The 21550-nt window shown below is 28.4% G+C and overlaps 1 protein-coding gene across 2 annotated transcripts; it reads left to right on the top strand.

Annotated features, from left to right (window-relative positions):
- The first annotated feature begins 5587 nt into the window (after positions 1-5587).
- On the top strand, positions 5588-14815 carry LOC122722495 (probable GABA transporter 2). Of its 2 annotated transcripts, none has more exons than XM_043953282.1 (8): positions 5588-5702; positions 6219-6432; positions 6511-6741; positions 12287-12384; positions 12485-12671; positions 13484-13614; positions 13774-14010; positions 14129-14815. In XM_043953282.1, the coding sequence occupies exons 2-8, from the start codon at positions 6348-6350 to the stop codon at positions 14516-14518; spliced, it is 1359 nt and encodes a 452-aa protein (XP_043809217.1). In that variant the 5' UTR covers positions 5588-5702; positions 6219-6347; the 3' UTR covers positions 14519-14815. The 2 variants fall into 2 exon arrangements, with proteins under 2 accessions (XP_043809217.1, XP_043809216.1); XM_043953281.1 differs by having other exon boundaries at positions 5884-6432.
- The last annotated feature ends 6735 nt before the right edge of the window (positions 14816-21550 follow it).

The following is a 21550-nucleotide window of genomic DNA, read 5'->3' as shown; positions in this document are numbered from 1 at the left end:
TAAAAAATATATAATAACGATTAATAATATGTTATACTTTTGAATAATAATAATAAAAATTCATATAAAATTAAATATTTAAATTTTTTATATTTATCCCTATAAAAAAATTTTCAGGTATTTATTTATAATTTTTTTATTTTTATAATATTTTATTCTTATAATTTTTTTTTCTAAAAACATATATAATAATTGTTTTAGATAAAAAAATTTATAATCCTAATTATATTTGAATATAATTGTAAATAATAAAAATATATGATAATAATTAATAATATTTTATACTTTTTAAATAACGATAAAAATATTTTCATATAAAATTAAATATCTAAGTTTTTAAAATTTTTCTCTGCAAAAATTTTTTCCACCGACATATATAAAAATTTAAAGTAATTTTTAAGGTTTCCAAACTAAATATCTTAATTTTTTAAATTTTTTGTTATATAATTTTTTGGCCTCTTCAAGGTTTCTAAAATTAAATTCATTGACGTATAAATTTTTCTATTATTTATCATATTTTTATAAATAATAAAAATATATTACATTTTTTAAATAAAGATAACCATAAATTTTTTCAACTATAAATTTAAAATTTAATTCATTCTATTAATTTACATATAAATTACAATTTTTTTATAAGTATAAATTTACTAATTAATTGTAAATAATAAAATAAAATAACATAAATTTATAATTATTTTCTAAAAATTTACTTGTATAAAAGATGACTGTCAATTAACTGAATATTTCATCCGATTAAATAAATAAAATTATAAAATAAAAATATTTTTTATTAATCTCTTTTTATTTATATTAATTTAATCGAATATAAAATTTATAACAATACATATTTGTCTTGTTGAAAAATCCTACTTAATCGATAGATGATTGAATGAGAAATAAAATTTTAAATTGAAGATAAAGAAATACGAGAGAGCAAAGAAGAAATATGAAATAAATAAAGAGAGAGGAGTGGAAAGGCGAAGAGGAGTTGGGTATTTATAGAGAAATAAGAGAAGAGAGAATGGGGAGGGTGAGTGATCAACGACTCTCTTGAGGAGAGCCATTAGTCAACATGTCTTTAATACCGTGCTTTTAAAGCGCAGTGTTAAAAGTCTCAACAAAAGGGTGACATGTTTTTTGATGAGGTGAAAAGAGGTCTATCATGCTTTTAAAGTGTCTCGTCAACAGGAGGCAGGATGAGATATATTTCTTGTTAAGTGCAAAAATTTTTGATTTGGTAGAAATTCTACTGCACTGTAAAAGTGAAGTAAAATTAATTCATTTAAAAAAACTTAACGTTTATCACTTTTTGAATACAATAAATGAGAAAATTATTTTTCTATCACGCTTTGCTCTACCCACTTTTAAAGTGCGGTATAGTTCACTTTTACTCTGATCTGGAAAAGAAATTTCAAAAATTTAATCTTTTTAAACATCAAAAGACAAAAAACCCTCAGAGGTATCAAAACAATGACTATAAAATCGAGAGACAGAAACTGAGCCTTGTGGAGAAAAAGTCCAAAAGTCACACGTTGTATAAGATGGATCCAACATTCGAGATAGGGGTGAGTATTCGGTCGGTTCTGTTTAAAATCGAATCGAACTAAATAAATTGAAAATTAAAATTTTAATATTTATGAAAATCAAATCGAACTGATTTTGATTAGAAATCGAATCGAACTGAATCAGTCTGATTCGGTTCGATTCAGTTCGGTTTGATCGGTTTCGATTTTTAATAATTTTTTTTATTTTTTTTACTTTATTTTTAGTATTTTAAAATTTAATTAAAATATTTTAATTTTAATATGATTAATTTCTCCATTGAAAATAACATATTATTTTCACTAATCGGTTCGGTTTGGTTTTTTAATTTTTTCTGATTAAAATTGAACCGAATCGAAATAATTGAAATTTTTAAAATTAAAAACCGAACCGAATCGAATTGAATAAAAAATTAAATTATATTTTCAAATTAATTCGATTCGATCAGTTTTTTTAATTTGAACCAAATATTGCTTACCCTAATCCGAGAGATAGAAATATCGAAAGAACCAAAGAAAATTATACGAAAAAATAAAAAATCATGCAGAAAAATGAAATTGTCAAAATATTATCGTTTCAAAGAAGAGAGAACCCTTATATAAATTATTGGAAAAAGTATAAAAAAGCGACTTTAGATTTTACTCATTTTCACTTTAACATTTATAATTTAATTTTAATAAAATAAATGGCATCAATTTTTTAACATCATCAAAACATGGTGATGTAATAAAAAAATATAATTATTAATTAAAAAATATAAAAATTATTATGTGTTACACTTATTTTCATTTTAGGATTTGGAGTTTAATTTATTTTAAATTAATTTTTTGTGATATGATTTTTTATATCAGTATTTTTGATCGCATCAAAATTTTTTTACTATTTATTAACGACGCAACATCACAAATACTATTTTTGACACAAATTGAATTATAAATTCTGAATTAAAAAATTCATAAAATTATATTGTAATTTTTAATTTTTTTAAAATTATTTTATTTATCAAATTAAATTATAAATTCTGAATTGAAAAAATTCATAAAATCATATGTTACTTTTTAATGCTTTTTCTTAAATTATTTTATTTGTTAGTCTAACGCAAATAAAAATAATATTATATGCGTTTGTGATATGTCTTTTGAGCTGTGGTTTCAGTGGATGAGCATTGATTGAACCATAAATTTTAAAGCGAAAAATTAATAAAATTACATAATATTTTTAATATTTTTCTTAAATTATTTTAATACTTTTAATATTAAAAATATTTTTAATATTTTTCTTAAATTATTTTAATATTTTTAATATTAAAAATATTTTAAATATTTTTCTTAAATTATTTTTCTTAAAATTACATGATGCCTTTTGAACTGTGATTTTAGCGGGTGTAAATTGATGGGTTGGGTCCAAATCCAATTGTTGGAAGGCGTGGTGGCTGTGCGTTGTAGTGGCCTTGTCACGTTCACGCCTATCTATCCATAATGTTACTCTGAATTTTTATGTCCCAGAGTAATTATTAGAGATTGGTATTCCTAAAAGATTGAGAGATTAGATTTTAGGTGGATGACTGCTAGATGCCTTATCTTATCAAAATCAATTATTTAGTTTTTAGTTTTATATTATTCAATAAAAAATATTAAGTCAAATTAAAAATTTTAGTTATTTTATTAAAAAATATTAGTCAACTGATTTTATTCCTGATTTTTTTACCATGTTTAAGCCTCTATGATTTAATATTTATATTATTTATTGTTTTATTAATGTTAAAATAAATTAATTAATATTTTATTTCAAAATAATTAAATAGTTTAATTTTATAAAATATAAAAATATTTTAATAGAATAATTAAGTAATTTACTTAAAGTTAACTCATTAAATACTTTGATCAAATCGGAACCTATTTACTATATAAGGTTATAAAAATTATAAAAATTAAATATAAATTTATCATATTATCATCGATATCAATAAAAAGTAAAATAATTTCGCTTTAAATTTTATTAATTCATCGTATCTCTTTTAATTTTAATTAAATGTCATTATTCTTTGATTTAAAATTAAAGATTTCATAGAAATTCAATTTAATTAATTTTTTTTTAATATTTTTTTAAATGAAAATTTTAATTTTATTTAACTTAAAAATTTAATTTAAAAAAAATAAAAATCTCGAATGATTTTATAAAAATTAATTTAAATTATTTTCTAAAAAAATCATACTATAGTTATCATTACCTCTTATGTCAAGTTTATAAATTACCTGACTAATAAAATTATCTATTTCTCTCACTTATAAAAACTATAAGTTTAAATAAATTAATTAATTAAAGATGAGAATTTTGAAATTGTCGAAATTGTCCTTATCAGAATCTCTCTGCAGGAATTGTTTATTTTCGGCTCATTTTTGCTGCCATATAATCATTATCTTTTAATATTTTGCTTATGTCATCTTAAGCTAAAAAGTAAAAAATATATCTATAAGCACCCTCCAGTTGTTAATTGGAAATGCTTTGTATATCATTGGAGTTAACGTTCTCTTTGTTCTTTTTCTTGCTTTTCTTCTCCCGGCTCAGTTTGGATGTTTTCTTTTGGGCTTTTTATAAAATTAAGGTCGGACCTATTTTTATTTGCAGATTTGGAGTTAAGGAGATTTTATTTGCGATTTTGAGATTCAACTACCACGTGACAGCCGAAAAAAACGCCTGAAATCTCTTTGACAGGCGCTAGAGGCTAGCGCCACTCTGGCGCCACTTAGATATTTTTAAATTTTTTTTTTATTATTAATATATTATAATAAAATATTTATATTATATTATTTTTTTTATTTATATTATATTTTTATAATAATAAATATTTTTTATAATTTTAATATATTAATATTTAAAAAACTTTATTATTAATATTTAAATAAAAAATTACTGGAAGGATTATAACTTTACAAAATACTAAGCGTAGTTATAAATAATTATTGTAGTTATAAATAATTATTATATTATCTTACTGTATTAGATGTTATACGAGAATTGAGTTATTTATAATTTATTAAAAAAATAATTAATTAATCTAATTCAAAGTAAATTAATTAAATTTATTATATTTAATAAATTATAAACAATCAGGTGATTGCATACAATATTTAAGTGGCCTATAATAATATTCTGTAATTCTAAATAGCAGTTAATAAAAACGTAAATTTAATTTTTATAATTTTAAATATTAATATTTATTTATTTATTTTTATAATTATAAACAATAATGTAATTTAAATAATTAATAAAAAATAATAATTAAATATTATATACGATCACTTGATTATTTATAATTTATTAAATATAATAGATCTAATTAATTTATTTTACAATTAAATTAATTAATTAATTTATTTTTTATAAATTATAAACAACTCAGTTGTCATATAACATTTAATAATAAGATAATATAATAATTTTAAATATTTTTTCTGAATTGTTTATAATTTATTAAAAATAAAAAATAATTAAATTAAATAATTAATTCAATAAAACTATCTTATACAGATTTAATAGTAGTATAATATTATAATTTTAAATATTTTTGTGTGGAATCACTTTATTATTAATTGTTATAGTATTCTTACATATTAAAAATATTTTTATAAAATATAATAATTATTTATAACTAGTCTTAGTGTTTTGTAAAATTATGAAATAACATTAAACGTGTATAAAAGTATTGATACTATTTAATTATAGAATTACTGTATTAATATATTAAAATAATAAAAAAATTTATCCATCGAATCGCAACATAATATCAATTTTATAATCTTGAAATATAATTTCAGTAATTTTTTATTTAAATATTAATAATAAAATTTTTTAAATATTAAAATATTAAAATTATAAAAAATATTTATTATTATAAAAATATAATATAAATAAAAAAATTAATATAATATAAATATTTTATTATAATATATTAATAATTAAAAAAAAATTTTAAAAAAAATTATCTGGCGCCACTTTAAGTGGCGCCAGATGATATTTAAAAAATCAAAAAGCCTGGCCCCTGTCAAAGAGGCGTCAGGCATTCTTTTTGCAAAAAACCTGTTTTCTTTTGTCATATTTATTCAAACAACCATCAACACTGGAGTTAGTATTTGCTTGCAGGGGAATGCGTTCAGGTAATTTTGCTTAATTGCCTATGATCCCAATTCAATTCTGCTTTTAATCATTAATATTCCTTAGTTTTATCTGTGTTGTGCTTCACAAAAAGGATAAATTCTTCTTTTCCTGCGTTGGTTGTGTGCTGGGATTCCGTTCCTATTTGCTGACTCCATGGATTTGATCATTTCCCATTTGCAGGCCTGTAGCTATTCTTGTCTTTATATGTGTGAACTTCCCGTTATGCTAAGACTTTTGGAAGGCACAACAGATGCGGGGTAGAGTACGCCACACTCTTCATAATTCTCATTCGACGTACACGACACCAATACAAAACGGACTACAGTTTACCCATGGATGCGAAACTCAGAATGAGTTCAGCGATTCCGCAGCCATGATGTCCTGTAGCTTTAGCACTTAAGGGTTTATAGCTAGTTCTGCCCCTTTTCATTCTCTGCACAGAAAAATTTCTATCAACAGCGACACTGTAATTAGAAAACCTCTATTTGGGAGAATTTTTAATGAAGGTTTTGCAGATCTCTTGAGGAAAGGAGTCGTTCCAGATCTCTTGTAGCTATTCTATCAGATCCAAACAGCTTTCCCCTTGCATCGCAATTTACATCGCAAATCCCTGCATCAGCTTCTCTAGCCAACTTTCATATCCAATGGCCCATCCTCTACAACTTGATCCTTTCCCTGAGTCCCGCCTCGAAGTCGACGCCGGTGCAGCCTTCGTTCTCGAATCAAAAGGTATAATATAATTCACGACCGTTTCACGTTTTTGCTTTCTATATAATTCACTATTTAACATTTATTTTTTTTTAAAAGGCAAGTGGTGGCACGCCGGGTTCCATTTGACGACGGCGATAGCGGGGCCTTCAATTTTGACGTTACCATACGCATTCAGAGGGTTGGGTTGGGGCTTGGGCTGCTTCTGCTTAACGGTGATGGGAGTCGTCACCTTCTACTCTTACTGTCTCATGTCCAAGGTGCTCGATTGCTGTGAGAAGGCCGGTCGCCGCCATTTACGCTTCCGAGAGTTAGCCGCTGATGTTTTAGGTAAAGCTTATTCCTCCTTTTTGAGCTTCTTTTTTAATTAATATGCTGCCACTGTTTACGGTTATTTTATACAAACTAAAAGGACTCAGTTCAGTTGGTAGTTTCTCTCTCTTAAAAGCTGAAAATTCGGATCCTTTTTTCAGAAGTGTTTTTGGCATTCAGGGAATTAATATTTCCGCCCATTCAATATTTACATCATATGCTGCTTAAAAGTAGGTAAAATTAATTGTTTGTAGAAATTTAAATTTATATATTAATTTATTCAAACAATAAAATCAAAACTTTAATATTAGTCAAAATTTTAATCAGTGCACTGAATTTAAAAAGTTAACTACAAATTAAAATATAATTTTTGAAATGTTATTTAATTAATAAAATAATGATTTAAAATATATTTTTCTTTTAATTATATATTTTTATTTGTATTATAAAAGACAACCGTATTTTTTTAAAATTATATTAATTGTCCCTTCAATAATTAAAAATATGAAAATTGTTTTTAAATTAAAATTTCATATGTTTTGCATTTTTATTAATAAATACTAAAATAAAAAAATGCTATTTTAATTTAATTTTATCAGCATTAAAACTTTTTTCTCTTAAAACTTATTTACGTTATTTTCAATATCATTAGATATCAACAACATAATGCATTAAAATTTTTATTAAACATTTATTCTCAATACTTCATATTCAATAATATTGAAAACTATATATATAAATTTCAATAGCTCACATATTTTGAATACTATAAAAATTAATTTAAAAATGTTATTATGTTATTTTAATATGTGTTAATTAAAATATGTTAGTTTACTTCAAAAATTATATTTTATGATTATTTAATTATATAATTGATAAAAAATTACATGATTGAATTTAATAAATAAATTTAAAATATAATTTTTTTTTAATTGAGAATTGGAAGAATTTGAGATCTGTCAGATTTAATTAGATGCATTTTACTATCATGCTTAGTCTGTAAGTGTAAGTTTAAGTATTTATTTTAAATGTCTATTTTATTAATAAAATAAAATTTCATAATTTACTTTTTTTTAACTTTTTAAAATTAATTAGTTAATTTTAAAGTTCACTATGAAAAACATTTAAGATATAAATATTAATGTAACCTTTTTTAACTTTTTAAAATTCAATAGTTAATTTTAAAGTTCACTATAAAAAACATTTAAGATATAAACATAAATTGACTTCAATATTTGGCTTTTTCTATTTAATAAACTTAAAAAATAGAATGAATTTGATTCAAAATTATATATGTATTTTTAAAATTTTATATTAATTAATTAAATGAATAATTATTTTATTCGTTATAGCACAGGTAAGAATAATGAGCCTGATATGCGTGTGTGACGTGTCCTTTGAGCTGTGGTTTTAGCGGATAGACATTGTTTGGGCTTGGAATTAAATTGGTTTGTTTGTTTTTCAATTAAAACCTATTAATGTTCCTCTTATAAGACTACTGGATAACCGGCGAAACATTGTGATAAGATTGAGGGGTTAGATTTTTGGTGAATTACTACCAGATGTTTTTTTTTATTAAAATTAATTATTTTACTTTTAATTTTGAATTCCTTTTATATATTTTATACAATTAAAATTTTAATTATTTTATTAAAAAATATTAATCAATTAATAACAGAGCGGTTGTCGAAGTCGGTCAAAAATAACCTTTCTGATTATCAATAATTTATAACTACATATAGTGATGAAATGATCGAATTCACAGGGAATTGAATACTTACCTATTTCTCTTTTTGAGACCCAGAAAATAAACTAAAATAATAAAATAAAAATGAGATAAAAACTGAGAGTGAAATCAAATGAGATAAACTGAAAATTGGAATCAAAACTGTCAACAAAATAACATGGGGATTTTGAGATTGATTGGAGTAAACTAATAATGAGAATAATAATGGAAAGCAAATAATAAAATAAAAAGTAATCAATAATGAGAAAACTATAGTTGAAGTATTGAATCCACTTTAGTTGTTGAGATTGATTACAGACACTTTGTTCTTTTGGATTGATCCAATAGATTAGTTATGGAGATGGAACACGCTTTTTACCACCATTATCTCTTCTTATGATTAAATTAATTAGGAACGTCCTTTAATTGATTACTAATTAACAAATTATCAAGGAACGTCCTTGAACTTTAACCATCAAAACAATTGTCAATTGCATTAAGAAATAGAAAGATCAAATTCTAGCTACCCAAACGTATGGAGATAATGTTAGATCATATAATTTCCTTGGTTTTTATTCCAAGTGTTCTCATATAAGAATAATATAAGTAATTACGGACTTAAATTATTTAAATTAACAAATAATTATTTTACAATAAAAAATCAACGTAAATCTCAATAACAAAATAATATAAAAGTTAAATATGAAATTACATGAATATTGAATTCTCAAAATTTAAATAATATTTGATAGTTTCACAATCCATTTAAGCAATTAAAACTTCAACTAATATTCAACTAGATCAAAAGAATTCGGCCAATCATAGTTGAATTAAAAACAAAAAATAAATAAAAGGGAAAAGAAAAATAAACCGGAATTCTGCCTTGCGCTGAGGCCTGCGGAATCGCCGAATTGGAATTCGAGGTGAAATTGTGTATTTAATTCGGCCACTGAAGGCTCTATCTATAAGTGCAGAGGGACGCACTCTTTTGGAAGATTGCTGCCTGGGAGTGGATCGAGTGCGCGAGTGTCCACGTGAAGGAATGGCGAGGTGGCGCTGGTGGTCCACGTGAAGCTGGATTTGAAGTGCGCGATCTTGGCGGTCCGTGCAAGTGAAGGAGCTTTGGTTCGCGTGAGCGTGAGTGACGGGAATGTCCAAGCTTTGGAGTTCTAGGTGGGAGTATGAGTGCTGGCCATGTGAATGCTTTGGTCCATGTACGGGAGATTGTGAAGGCGGGGCCATTGGCGTGAATTTGTGAAGGCGGCCATGTGAATGTGTGGGCCATTGCGCGTTGGACGTGCATGAGTGGTGAAGCACTTGTTGAAGCTTAGCGGGGCCATGTGCAAGTGCTGGCTCCTTTGCGCGTGAATGCATTTGTGGGCTGGCCATGCGTCGGTTTTCTTTTAATCTGGTCCATAAGCGTGAGTTTGGGCTGCCCAAGTGCTTGAATATTTAGGTTTTAAAATATTTTTTCTCCATTTAGTTTGACTTGAATCCAACTTGGCAAATTTACTCTCTTGCTCCAAATAAGATAGTTTTAGAAGAATTTTCTCCAAATTATCTTTTTATACTATTTTCTATAAAATAATATTAAAAATAATAAATTAAACAGAAATCATATAAATATTTATCAATAATATTAATATAAAATAGATTAATTTATGCTTTATCAATGAACTTTTCTTCACTTTTTACACTATTTAGTTTTTATAATTATGATGCTTTTTATTTTTAAAAAAGATATTTTTTTATAAAAATTATTGTCAGTAAATAATATTTTAAAAAATCTCTTATTTTTTATTATTTTATTTTAATTTAAAAAATAAAATATATAAACAAATTTATATATATATAGGAGCTCTGATGATATTACCAAAATGGAAAAAAATATTTAAAAAAAAAATTAATTTCTTTAAGATGATTTAATTTTTTATTTAATTAAAAAAATACTTTCCATTTGACCAATTATCTTGCATGCTCCAAATATAAGAAATGAAAAAAATATTTTCTTAAAAATTTTTTTATAAAATAAACAGAATCTTAATATTTATATTATATAATTTTTAAATAAATACTAAATAAGTTGACTCCAAATAATTAAACGATTTAATTTTATAAAATATAAAAATATTATAATAGAATGATTTAGAAATAAAGAGTTGATAGTTAATTTTATTATATTAGAGAGAACTAATAATAATTTATCGTTAGGGTCTTATTCAAATTAAATTTTAAAATTCTAAATATATATATAAATTTTCATAAGTTAATAAATTTAAATGATATAACTTTATTATATTATAAAAATTTAGAAAACTGTTAGTAGAATTTAGAGCATGTGAGTAATAAATAGCACTATTTTATGACTAATTTCTCCCCATTTTTATAAATTTAGTATATTTAGTAAATTTTGATTTTAATTAAGTATTTAATGAGTTAACAAATAACCTCCATTTCTTTTGTATAAAATATTTTTTAGATGCTCTGAAAGAAATTAATCAATAAAAAATATTTTATTATTCTACATTTTAATAATTTTATTAAAATCTTTATATATAAATTTATTAATATATTTTATTTTTTAAATTAAAATTAAAAAATAAAAATAAATTATCTTATTAAAAAATATTTTTTACAAAAAATATTTTATAAATATAAATGATTTTTTTATAAATAAACGAAAGACTTAAGCCATTTTAAAATTAAAAATGCATTTTTGTTAAGTTAATTTAATAATTACATTTTTAATAACTTTTAAGGTGTCATCAATTAAGTTCTAATAAATAGAAAATGAATGTTATCTTGATTTAACTCCTTGAATTTAAGGAGTCTTCATAAAATGTTGAAAGAGAAAAAAACATGATTCTACCTATTTAAGACATCCATCCATTTACTTAACTAATTTATTATATAATCACATATTTATAATAAATTATATTAATTAAAAATTTAAATGTATACCTTACTCTTTCATGAACAATAATCTTATGGAAAAAAAAAAAAAAAAAGACAAGTGAAAGTATGTAAAAATAGTCAAATCTGTTTTCACTTTTTATCAATTATAATCGATACTTATAATTTTGCCTAATCTAATCTAATTTTAATGGTTTGGAATATCTTTTAGTTACATATAATTAAATTGATTACATAAGTGATATAGTTTAATTTTTTTATGATTTGATTGTTGTTGAGTATTAAATAAAAAGTTTATATTAAAAAAAAGTTTAAAAAAAAGGCTAATTTTACTTGTAATTTTCTAATTTTAAATGTATTTTTAATTTCATTACTCAATTTTAATTTATTTATTATATTTTTTAATTTTAATTTTTAAATATTATTAAAGTTATTATTACTTAGTACGTATATCAAGTTTATAAATGACCTCATTAATAAAATTATTTTTCTCCTCTCATCTCTTACTTATTTTCATTCTCTCTCTTATAAAAGTTTAAATAAATAAATTAATTAAAAATGAGCATTTTGAAATTGTCCAAATTGTCCTTACCAGTCTCAGCAGAAATTCTCTCTATTGAGTTGTTGGCTCATTTATTCTGCCATAATCATTATCTTTTAATTTGCTAGTATCATGTTAGACATGGAGCGTCATTTTAAGTAATTATTTAATACTCTTTATTTTTAACTAGTATTTTTTATAATTTTTTTAATCAATCATTAAATTATATCTTATTATAAAATGAAGACTATTAAACAAGGGCTTAAAAAATCATCATCTTAAGCTAAAAATATTTATAAGCAACCCTCCACTTAATTGGGAATGCTTTTTATATCATTGGAGTTAACGTTCTCTTTATTCTTTTTCTTATTTTTCTTTTCCAGGCTCTGGTTGGATGTTTTATTTTGTCATATTTATTCAAACAGCCATCAACACTGGAGTTAGTATCGGAGCAATTTTGCTTGCAGGGGAATGCATTCAGGTATTGTTACTTATTGCTTCTTATACATAGTATAAATGTTTCATTCTTCTAGTAGTCTAACGTATTCTGTTTCTAATTTCCACTCTTTTGGTTGTAAAAGATCATGTATTCAAACCTCTCTCCCAATGGATCCCTGAAATTGTACGAGTTCATAGCAATGATGACAGCAGTAATGGTTGTTCTATCGCAGCTTCCATCCTTCCACTCCCTCAGACACCTCAACATGGCTTCACTGCTTCTCAGTTTGGGCTACACTTTCCTTGTTGTTGGTGCTTGTATTCATGCAGGTACCCACATCCTGAAACTCTCCCGATCTTTATTTTTAAACAGTTGCTTGAGTATTCTTTACATGGAATCTAAAACATTAATGTCCTTTACAAAATTTCCTGCATGGCAATTTCTATGAGATCTCTTGCGGGGTCTGTCCACCTCTCCTCCTTAGGCTCTCACCACTGTCCTACTACAGGTTTAGCGTTGGGATGTGCATCTACGTATCTAACAATGACGCTTGAAGCTGAATATGGGCCATCATCCTTCATTAAATTTCTGAAAATGACGCATAACCATGCTGGACTAATTTCTGATTATTAACTGTTTGGAGTATTAATTACTGGGCTGCTGTTAACCAAAATAAGTAGTTGAACTTCTAGTTCGTACTATATCAACTTATTTATAATGTGTTTGTTATCTTAGGACAGATCAATGCCAGTTAAATCCCTGTCCTAAAAATAAATAAATATAAAATAAAAGAAATTATCATGCGGTTGCATAGATTTTTCATTTTGATATTTATGGTTTAGTTTAGTGTTTGTAGTTTAATTTCAAATCAAAATAATATATTATGTATTTTATCGTTATCAAATAACAGTAATTTTTAGACTCGTGATCACATTATAGTATATTATTTTGATTTGAAGTATAAATTCTGAATTAATCACATGACATTATTTTTAACTTTTCTAATATATATATATATATGATTTTATTTATTTTTTAGAGATTAAGCAACAAATTAAAAAGATACGTTAAGAGCAATTTTCATATGGAAGGCTTGGAAATTCTCCTTTGACGATTTAAACTGCTACCGTTTGTCATGCAGGTCTCTCAAAAAGTGCCCCTAAAAAGGATTACACGCTAGAATCTTCCGAGACTGCAAGGGTTTTCAATGCCTTCACTTCCATCTCCATAATAGCTGCTATTTTCGGGAATGGAATACTGCCTGAAATACAAGTAACTTTAGCATCTTAGTACATCTTCGGTTGACTTTCGAGTCTCTTGATTTTTGATAAAACATTTTTAACTTTATTTTTCCATCTATGAAAATTGAAAGCGTGGTTGATAACCACTTTTATATTTGATTAATTTAATTCTTCTGTGCTATCTACACAGGCAACTTTGGCTCCCCCTGCTACTGGAAAGATGGTGAAGGGCCTTTTAATGTGTTATAGTGTTATTCTGGTTACGTTCTACTCAGCTGCAGTATCCGGATATTGGGTGTTCGGAAACAAATCCAACTCCAACATTCTCAAAAGCCTAATGCCGGACGAGGGACCTTCCTTGGCTCCAACATGGGTGCTTGACCTTGGACTCGTTTTTGTACTACTTCAGCTCTTTGCCATTGGCCTGGTAAGTGGGTAATCTTACAGATTAACTCAGAGAACTGAATATTGGATGCATCTAAACATGCCAATGCAAAAGAAACCAGCTGATTATAAAATTTCTCCAACATATATATAACACACAGGTATATTCTCAAGTAGCGTATGAGATAATGGAAAAGCAATCAGCTGATGTGAAGCAAGGAATGTTTTCCAAAAGGAACCTGATTCCTAGGCTAATTCTTCGGACTCTTTATGTGACATTCTGTGGATTTATGGCAGCTATGCTTCCATTCTTTGGAGACATAAATGGAGTTGTTGGAGCTATAGGATTTATCCCTCTAGATTTTGTCCTCCCAATGCTTCTCTACAACATGACCTACAAGCCTCAAAAATCATCCCTTACCTATTGGATCAACATCTCTATTATAATAGTGTTTACAGGAGCAGGAATTATAGGAGCATTCTCCTCTATAAGGATGTTGGTTCTTGATGCTTATAAGTTCAAGCTCTTTAGCAGTGATGTGGTTGATTAAATGAGTTAGCCTGCACAAATTATCAATCACTCCGCCATCTTGCTCTGCAATGGGGAACTAGGCCTCTTCGTTTAAATATGAAGAAAATGTAGTGAGCTCGCTGCGACGAAAGATGAGGCAGAGTAATTTACCATAAAAGAGTGATGAAAATATCTTTCACAATAACAACAGAAGCATGCTGAGTAATTGTACATTTTACTACATATAAGATGATGTGTGAAGGCTACAATTTTACTCCATATAAGATGATGTGTAAAGGCACATTGATGAATGCATAAGTAAAAAGACATTTTAGCCTTTAAGTTTTTTTTCTTTTAGTGGATCTCAACTTCTATTAATATATTGGAAAAAGAAGAATTAATATTCTATCATCATATAATATAACAAATAGTTATAAATAGGAGAATTTATCCAATACATTCATTGTATATAAAATAGTGTATTCTAAATTTCTAATGAAATAGAACTATATCATGTTATCATGGGGTGCTTTGGTTATTTTCATATTGTCTTCATCAGGGGTGGATTCATAGCTTAATTTTAGAGGGATAAATAATTTATTCAACTTACAAATTTAAATATATAGATTAAAATAGCTAATATGGATATACATAAATAATGGGCTAAAACAACAGCTATTAGTTTATTAAACCAAATAAAAAAAATAAAAATTAGTATTAGGCTATAATAATTGAAAATTTAATAAATTAATGGGAGCAAAATTTTATTTTTTATTGAGGACAAAAATAAATCTTATTTTCACCTACAATAGAAATTTAAGAGTAATGGGGCAATTTTATTTTAAGTGATTATAATGATAAAATTTTTATCTATTTATGACAAAAATTGCAGAAATAATGGGAGCAAAATATGATAGCGACACTAATGTTTCTTTAACCTCTATATTCTCTACCGTTAAATGATTGTCAAATTCATCTTTAGCACACTTTTATCATTCACCAAAATTCAATTTCATGCCTACAAAGTGCTTGATGAATAGCTTCTTTGTTTTTGTGATACAAAATAATTAGGCATGAAATAGTGCTATGATGGATACTTTCTCTATTTTCATGATACAGAACTAGGTGTGAAATAATGCTGAGATGAAGACTATTATGATGCTCCTTTACGTGAGCTCTGTCACGGACTAAGTGTTTCAAGATTCGAAATTCACTTAAACCATGCGGCACTTATTACTTGGAACTAAGTTCAGCTTATTCAGTAGCTCAAAACAAGAGATGTAGTGGGTGAATGTGGCAATAGAAACCTTAATTGAGGAGAAAGGATTTGATGGTGAATACAAGAGAATGATGTTGGAAGGAAGAAAGTCTGTATTGCTTTAGAAAGAGCTTTACAAGTGTGAGTGCTTTAGCCAAAACTTCCAGGCTGTACAAATGAATCTCTATGGGGGTATTTATAGGTATCCCACCTCCTTAACATGTGGTGGAGATGCATTGCTTAATTTGTGGACAAAATTGTCCTTCTAAAACATTTAGAGGCCTTTTGGTAATTTTACATCCTTTGAAGAATTCTAGATTTGGCTGGAAGAGCTCTCTAGCTGAGTTTTAGAACCTTCTGAACTGGTCTGGCAGTCTCTTGGCTGTTCTAGAAGCTTTTGGGCAGTTTCGGGCTACTCTAGAATGCTCCAGCGGCCTACCAGATGCTTCTGGCCAATTCTCACACGTCCGGGGCTCTTCTGGCCAACTAGCGCTTGTCCCGCGTTGGCACTTCTGCATGGCCGCCTAGGCTCAGTCCTGCGCGCCTGCCTTGTGCACTGCACAATGCTCCGCGCCAACCAAACCTCGTTTAGGCACCCCACAGGCCCGCTGTCGTGATTCTTCCTTCGCCGAAAATTTTGGATTTTTGGGAGAGTTGGGAAGAGGTGTGAGATGCTCCCTCGGCTATTCCCGTGACGCCCTCATCGCATTCTCCCAATAGTCTTGCACCTTGTCTTCATGTTGCCATAAGGAAAGCTCACTTTCCCAGCTCGCCTTGGCATCGGGGAGCCCCTTCCATTTTACTAACTACTCTTTATATGCTGCATGAAACCCCTCTTTGGTATTTGCCTATGAGCTAGGATATGGTGATCCAAGATTGTTGAGACTACGGTTGGTGCTCTTTGTGACTTATTTCGGCTTGGATTACCTTCATCAGGATAATAAGGCTTTAGAAAGTTTACATGAAACACTAGATGGCACTCTAGATGTGGTGGCAACTTGACTTGGTAGGCCAGCTTTCCAATTCGTTTTTCCACTGGGAATGGTCCCTCGTACCTCTGTAGCAGACCCTTGTGGATTCTTTTAAAATTCTGAATGGTTTGAGGAATGAGTTTCACCATAACGAGATCTCCTTCCTCAAACTCTTGGTGTCTCCTCTTTAAATCGGCCCACTTCTTCATTTTCTTTGCTGCCTTTGCCAAAGATGCTTTTGCTAGCTCAAGCTTTTCTTTCCAAGCTTTGGCAAATCGGAAGGCACCTGGGCTTTTCCCCTTGTATGGCAATACCATGTCATAAGGTGCAAGTGGCTGCTGTCCCGTGGCTAGCTCAAATGGGCTTGCCCCCGTGGACTTGCTCTTCTGCAAGTTATAAGAGAATTGGGCTATGTCCAGTAGCTTGACCCAATTCCTCTGGTTGGCAGTAACATAATACCTCAGATACAGCTCCAACAAAGCATTGATACACTCGATCTGCCCATCCGTTGGGGGTAGAAACTTGTAGAGAAATTAAGATTGGTCCCTGACTGTGCGGTTGTCGAAACCAATAAAAAATAACCTTTTTGTTTATCCACAATTTTACAACTGTAGATAGTGGTAAAAGGATCGAATCCACAGGAAATTGATACTCATCTATTTTTCTTATCAAAACCAAGTAAATAAACTAAAAATAAAAGTAAAAAGGAGGGTTTTGAGATTTTGATGAATTAAACTAGAATTAAAAGATATAACGTAAAGCAAATAATAAAGTAAAGAGAATTCAATAATGAGAAAAGTCTAGTTGAAGAATTGGATCTACTTCAGTTGTTGGGATTGATCATTGACACTTATATTCTTTCATTTGACTCAATAAATTATTTATGGGGGTGGAAGACGCTTCTCACCACCATATCCCTCCTTAAGCATAGATTAACTATGAAACATTATCTAATTAATCACTGATCAACAAGTTGCCAAGGAACGTCCTTGGGGCTTTAGATTCATTCAACTGTCAATTGCATTAAGAAATAGAGAGACCTAATTCTAGCTACTCAAACGTATGGTGATCTTGCTAGACTATGCAATCTCCTTGGTTTTTACACCAAGAGTTACTTATGTTTGGACAATTCAAGCAATTACGGACTTAAACTATCCAAACTAACAAATTATCACTTTGCAATCAAGAATCAATGGGCCCTATTAACCTAAATAACAAAGCAACAATGGAATTAAGCATGAAATTGCATAAATATTGATAAATAAAAGATAAACATCATAGGTTCAGATCTTACAATCCATAAATAAACTGAAGTTTCACCTAATCTTCAACTAGAAAAAGGGGTTTCAGCCACTCATGGCTGAAACTAATATAAAAATTAAAGAAAGAAAACAAGAAAGAAGAAGAAGAAGGGCCGGCCGGGCGACTGCTGGTGTGCGCGGCTGCTGTGGTGATTTCCGAAGATGAGATGATGTTTGCTGATTTTCTGTCCTTTTATATCTGATTTGTGCAGCCCTTTGTTTCCTTATTTAGATGGAGTCTTTTTCCTATTTGGAGTTCGATTCTTTGAAGGCAATTGAATCTTCTTGAGAATTGGCTTCCTAGATAGGTGGGATAGGGTGCTGAGTTGTCTTGAAGGGTTGCTGAGCTGTCTTCACGTATTTGGGGAAGGATAGACTTCTTGAAAATTTGAATTTTAAGTTTTCTGCGTTTCTGCTGTCTGCTGTCGCAAGTTCTGTTTGCCTAGGTTGTTTGGGTAAACAATCTAATCGAATAGTCTGTTTTAGTACTGTCTGTCACTCTGCTTCTGTTCCGCGGTCTGTTTGCCCAAGTTGTTTGGGCAAACAATCTGGTCAAACAGTAAGTCTGTTCTGTTCTTTCATCCTTCTCCCATTTCAGCTGCAGCTTGTTTTGAGCAAACAGACTTGGGCAAACTAGGCTTGATCTTTTCTATTCTCTTTTGGACAGTTTTAAGGTCATTTTAACCAAATTATCTTTTTACACCATTTCTTGCAAAATAAGATTAAAACCACAAAATTAGGTAGAAAATGTGTAAATTAGCATTAATAACAACATGAAAAATGGGACTAATTTTGGCTTGATCAAATACCCCCACACCTAGCCCTTTGCTTGTCCTCAAGTAAATAAATTTAGTCAAACAAGCTCTCTTTGCTACTTGATCCTTTATTTCCACTTAAACTCTTACCCTAGATTCCTAATTTGAAGCATTACAGTGAAGAGTGCATGCACTAAGGTTACTTTCCTTCTTTTCATGTTTTCCTTTACCTATTAGGAAATCAAGAGATTACTGCAATCCAAAACACGCAGCGAAAAATAAAAATCTTTGTTTCCCTACTAGGATCCAAGTGTTTCATTTAATTCGAAATGAAGGATAAGAGACTAACCTGTCAGACTCGATAAGAAGATACTATTACGGACTGATGGTGCTGCTTTTTCAACAAACACCTGCTATGGTATCCACACGAACGTCTTTTATCCTTCTAGAGTGCTAGCTCTCTCAAAGATGGATAAGCTATGTGCTTTTCAATCTGCAGCTCAAAACGATTTTTTCAAAAAACGTTAACCCCCACATTCATAGCAGGAGTTTTATACGTTTTAAGTCTTTTTGTTTTTCCATAATTCTTTTCATAAAAGAGTTGTGTTTATCATCTACTATCGCAATCTCGTAGATAATCAAAATATCTTATATGATAGAGTTGTGTTCATAACCAACTATCATAATCTCGCAGATACTCAAATATCTTATGTGATAGAGTTCTTTATCTGTAACAGTTACAGATAGACTGTAGATCCTTTTATATATTATTATCTTATAATAATAAATAATTAATATTAATAATAATAACACCTTTATGATTATTAATTATACTAATGGGCTTTTAGCCCATTAATATGACATAACACATTAATAACGTTCTTTTATGTATGACCCAATAGGCTCATATTAATTGGCAATAGGCCCAGTCCCATAAGACCCATAAATCATAAGCGGCCTCTAGCAATGCATTATGACTATCCAACTAATATGAGGATCGATAGTCCGATAAAGCCTAATAAATAGAACATGTATTAATCCCTTTGTCACACGATATCTAGTTTGAACATAAGTCATTGTCAATGTCAAACTTATAATATTCAAACTTATGATTTCTTGATCTCTAAGTAGACTAATAAAATCAAATGATATTGATCACACTATCAATTCATTTAAGCATGGCCATGCATTTTTTAGTCTCACTTATCGAGGGGCTTAGAAGATATCTCTCTTAAAGAGAGGGACAAATTCCATCTTGATTGTGCAATATTCTCTACATAATTTCTATCATGCTCAATCATAACCTTTATGATTGTCCGATTAAAGACAATGTTTGGTTATGTCAAAAGATAACAGTCCTTATGTTGAAAACTATGACAATCTCAAATCAAAGGATTAAGACATAACTACTTCGAGATTCACTTATGACAATAACCCATGCAGTGATCTCAATGCGGGTCCATCCAATACTTTGTTGTTTAATAAGTATCTATGATTATTGAATTATATCAACATATATATAATCATCTCATGATTATCAATCAATAATCATACTAGTTATATTTTATTATTATTAATATAATAATAAGTAACCAAGGATGTTAATCATTATTATGTAACATGCAAACAAATAACAATGATAGTAAAAACCTCTTTTATTAATAACCAAAACGACATACAAAAAGGTCCAAGATAATGGCATAGGGCAAATACACTAATATTACCTACCATGATTGTTAATTGTTTTCCTCATTAGAGAGATTTCATTATTCATGCTCGTATTCTTGTTTAGTTTAGACTCTTTCTAGCTTTCGGAGTGATTTGCCCTCTATTTGAAGCACTTTATTTAGCTTTTTGCACTTTTATCCTTGCCTGAAAAAGTCACTAACCTTTTGATGTGAAAGTATATATTTGTGATACCCACCCCCAGTTACTTAGTTGGTCACCTGTCTAAGTGGCTACTAGCTCTGTTCATAGTTCTTTGACCATTGGAACAATTTTTAATTTGTGCTTTTGAGATCTTTGCCTTTGCTGAATTTTTTTTCTCAATGATTTGGAAAAATCAACACAAATTGCTAAAATAAGTCATATTTCTTTATTCACACATCTTTTTCTTTTCATTATTCTCTCTAATGAGTAATGTCATGCATTTTTCACCATAGCAAGCTCAAAGATTCGATTCAAAAAGAAATTTCCAAAAATGAATACAACTCACTGCAATTGATTCAACTTAGGTTTAAAAAGTCATTACATCAATGGGGTCATGGAAAGAAAGCTCATTCAACATAGCCTATGTGTTTGAGTAAAGCATATCAAAAAAAAGGAAAAAACTGTGGCTACATGTATGTGAAGACTGTGGCTATGTGAATGTGTGTGTGAATTAAAAGCAAAAATGAAAAAAATTCACCTAGTATGCTAATTAAAGATTAAAGTTTAAAGAAATAAAAAAGAATGCATGAAACATTAAAATTTAGAGATATGCATCCCCACACCTAATTCATGCATTATCTTCAATGTATTAAAAATATTAAAGTTCAAAAGAAAAGCTGAGTAGTCCCCTAGTGTGGTTGTTTGCCCAGCTTATTTGGGCAAACAGTCTGGCCAAACTAGGTGTTTTGGTGAGCAGATGGCAGTAGGTGCTGCACCAGCAACTCTAGCATGCTCTCCATGTGGGCTATTCTGGCCTCAATTCTGTCTAAGCGAGCTGCTTCTGTTTGTTGAGCTACTAGAGATTGCTGGTCTGGTTGTGGAGCTAGTGGTGGGCCTGCCTGCTGGGGTGCTTGCTGA

This window comes from Manihot esculenta, chromosome 2, assembly GCF_001659605.2.
Source record: "Manihot esculenta cultivar AM560-2 chromosome 2, M.esculenta_v8, whole genome shotgun sequence".
Classification (NCBI taxonomy): domain Eukaryota; kingdom Viridiplantae; phylum Streptophyta; class Magnoliopsida; order Malpighiales; family Euphorbiaceae; genus Manihot; species Manihot esculenta.
The sequence above is the reverse complement of the archived record's forward strand: the minus strand, read 5'-3'. Positions and strand labels throughout refer to the sequence as shown.

Excerpts from the sequence above, each read along its gene's own strand:
- LOC122722495 (XM_043953282.1), top strand. The coding sequence starts at position 6,348 with ATGGCCCATCCTCTACAACTTGATCCTTTCCCTGAGTCCCGCCTCGAA. Across the intron at positions 6,433-6,510 it reads CTTCGTTCTCGAATCAAAAG|GCAAGTGGTGGCACGCCGGG; the intron begins GTATAATATAAT and ends TTTTTTTAAAAG. Across the intron at positions 12,385-12,484 it reads TTGCAGGGGAATGCATTCAG|ATCATGTATTCAAACCTCTC; the intron begins GTATTGTTACTT and ends TGGTTGTAAAAG.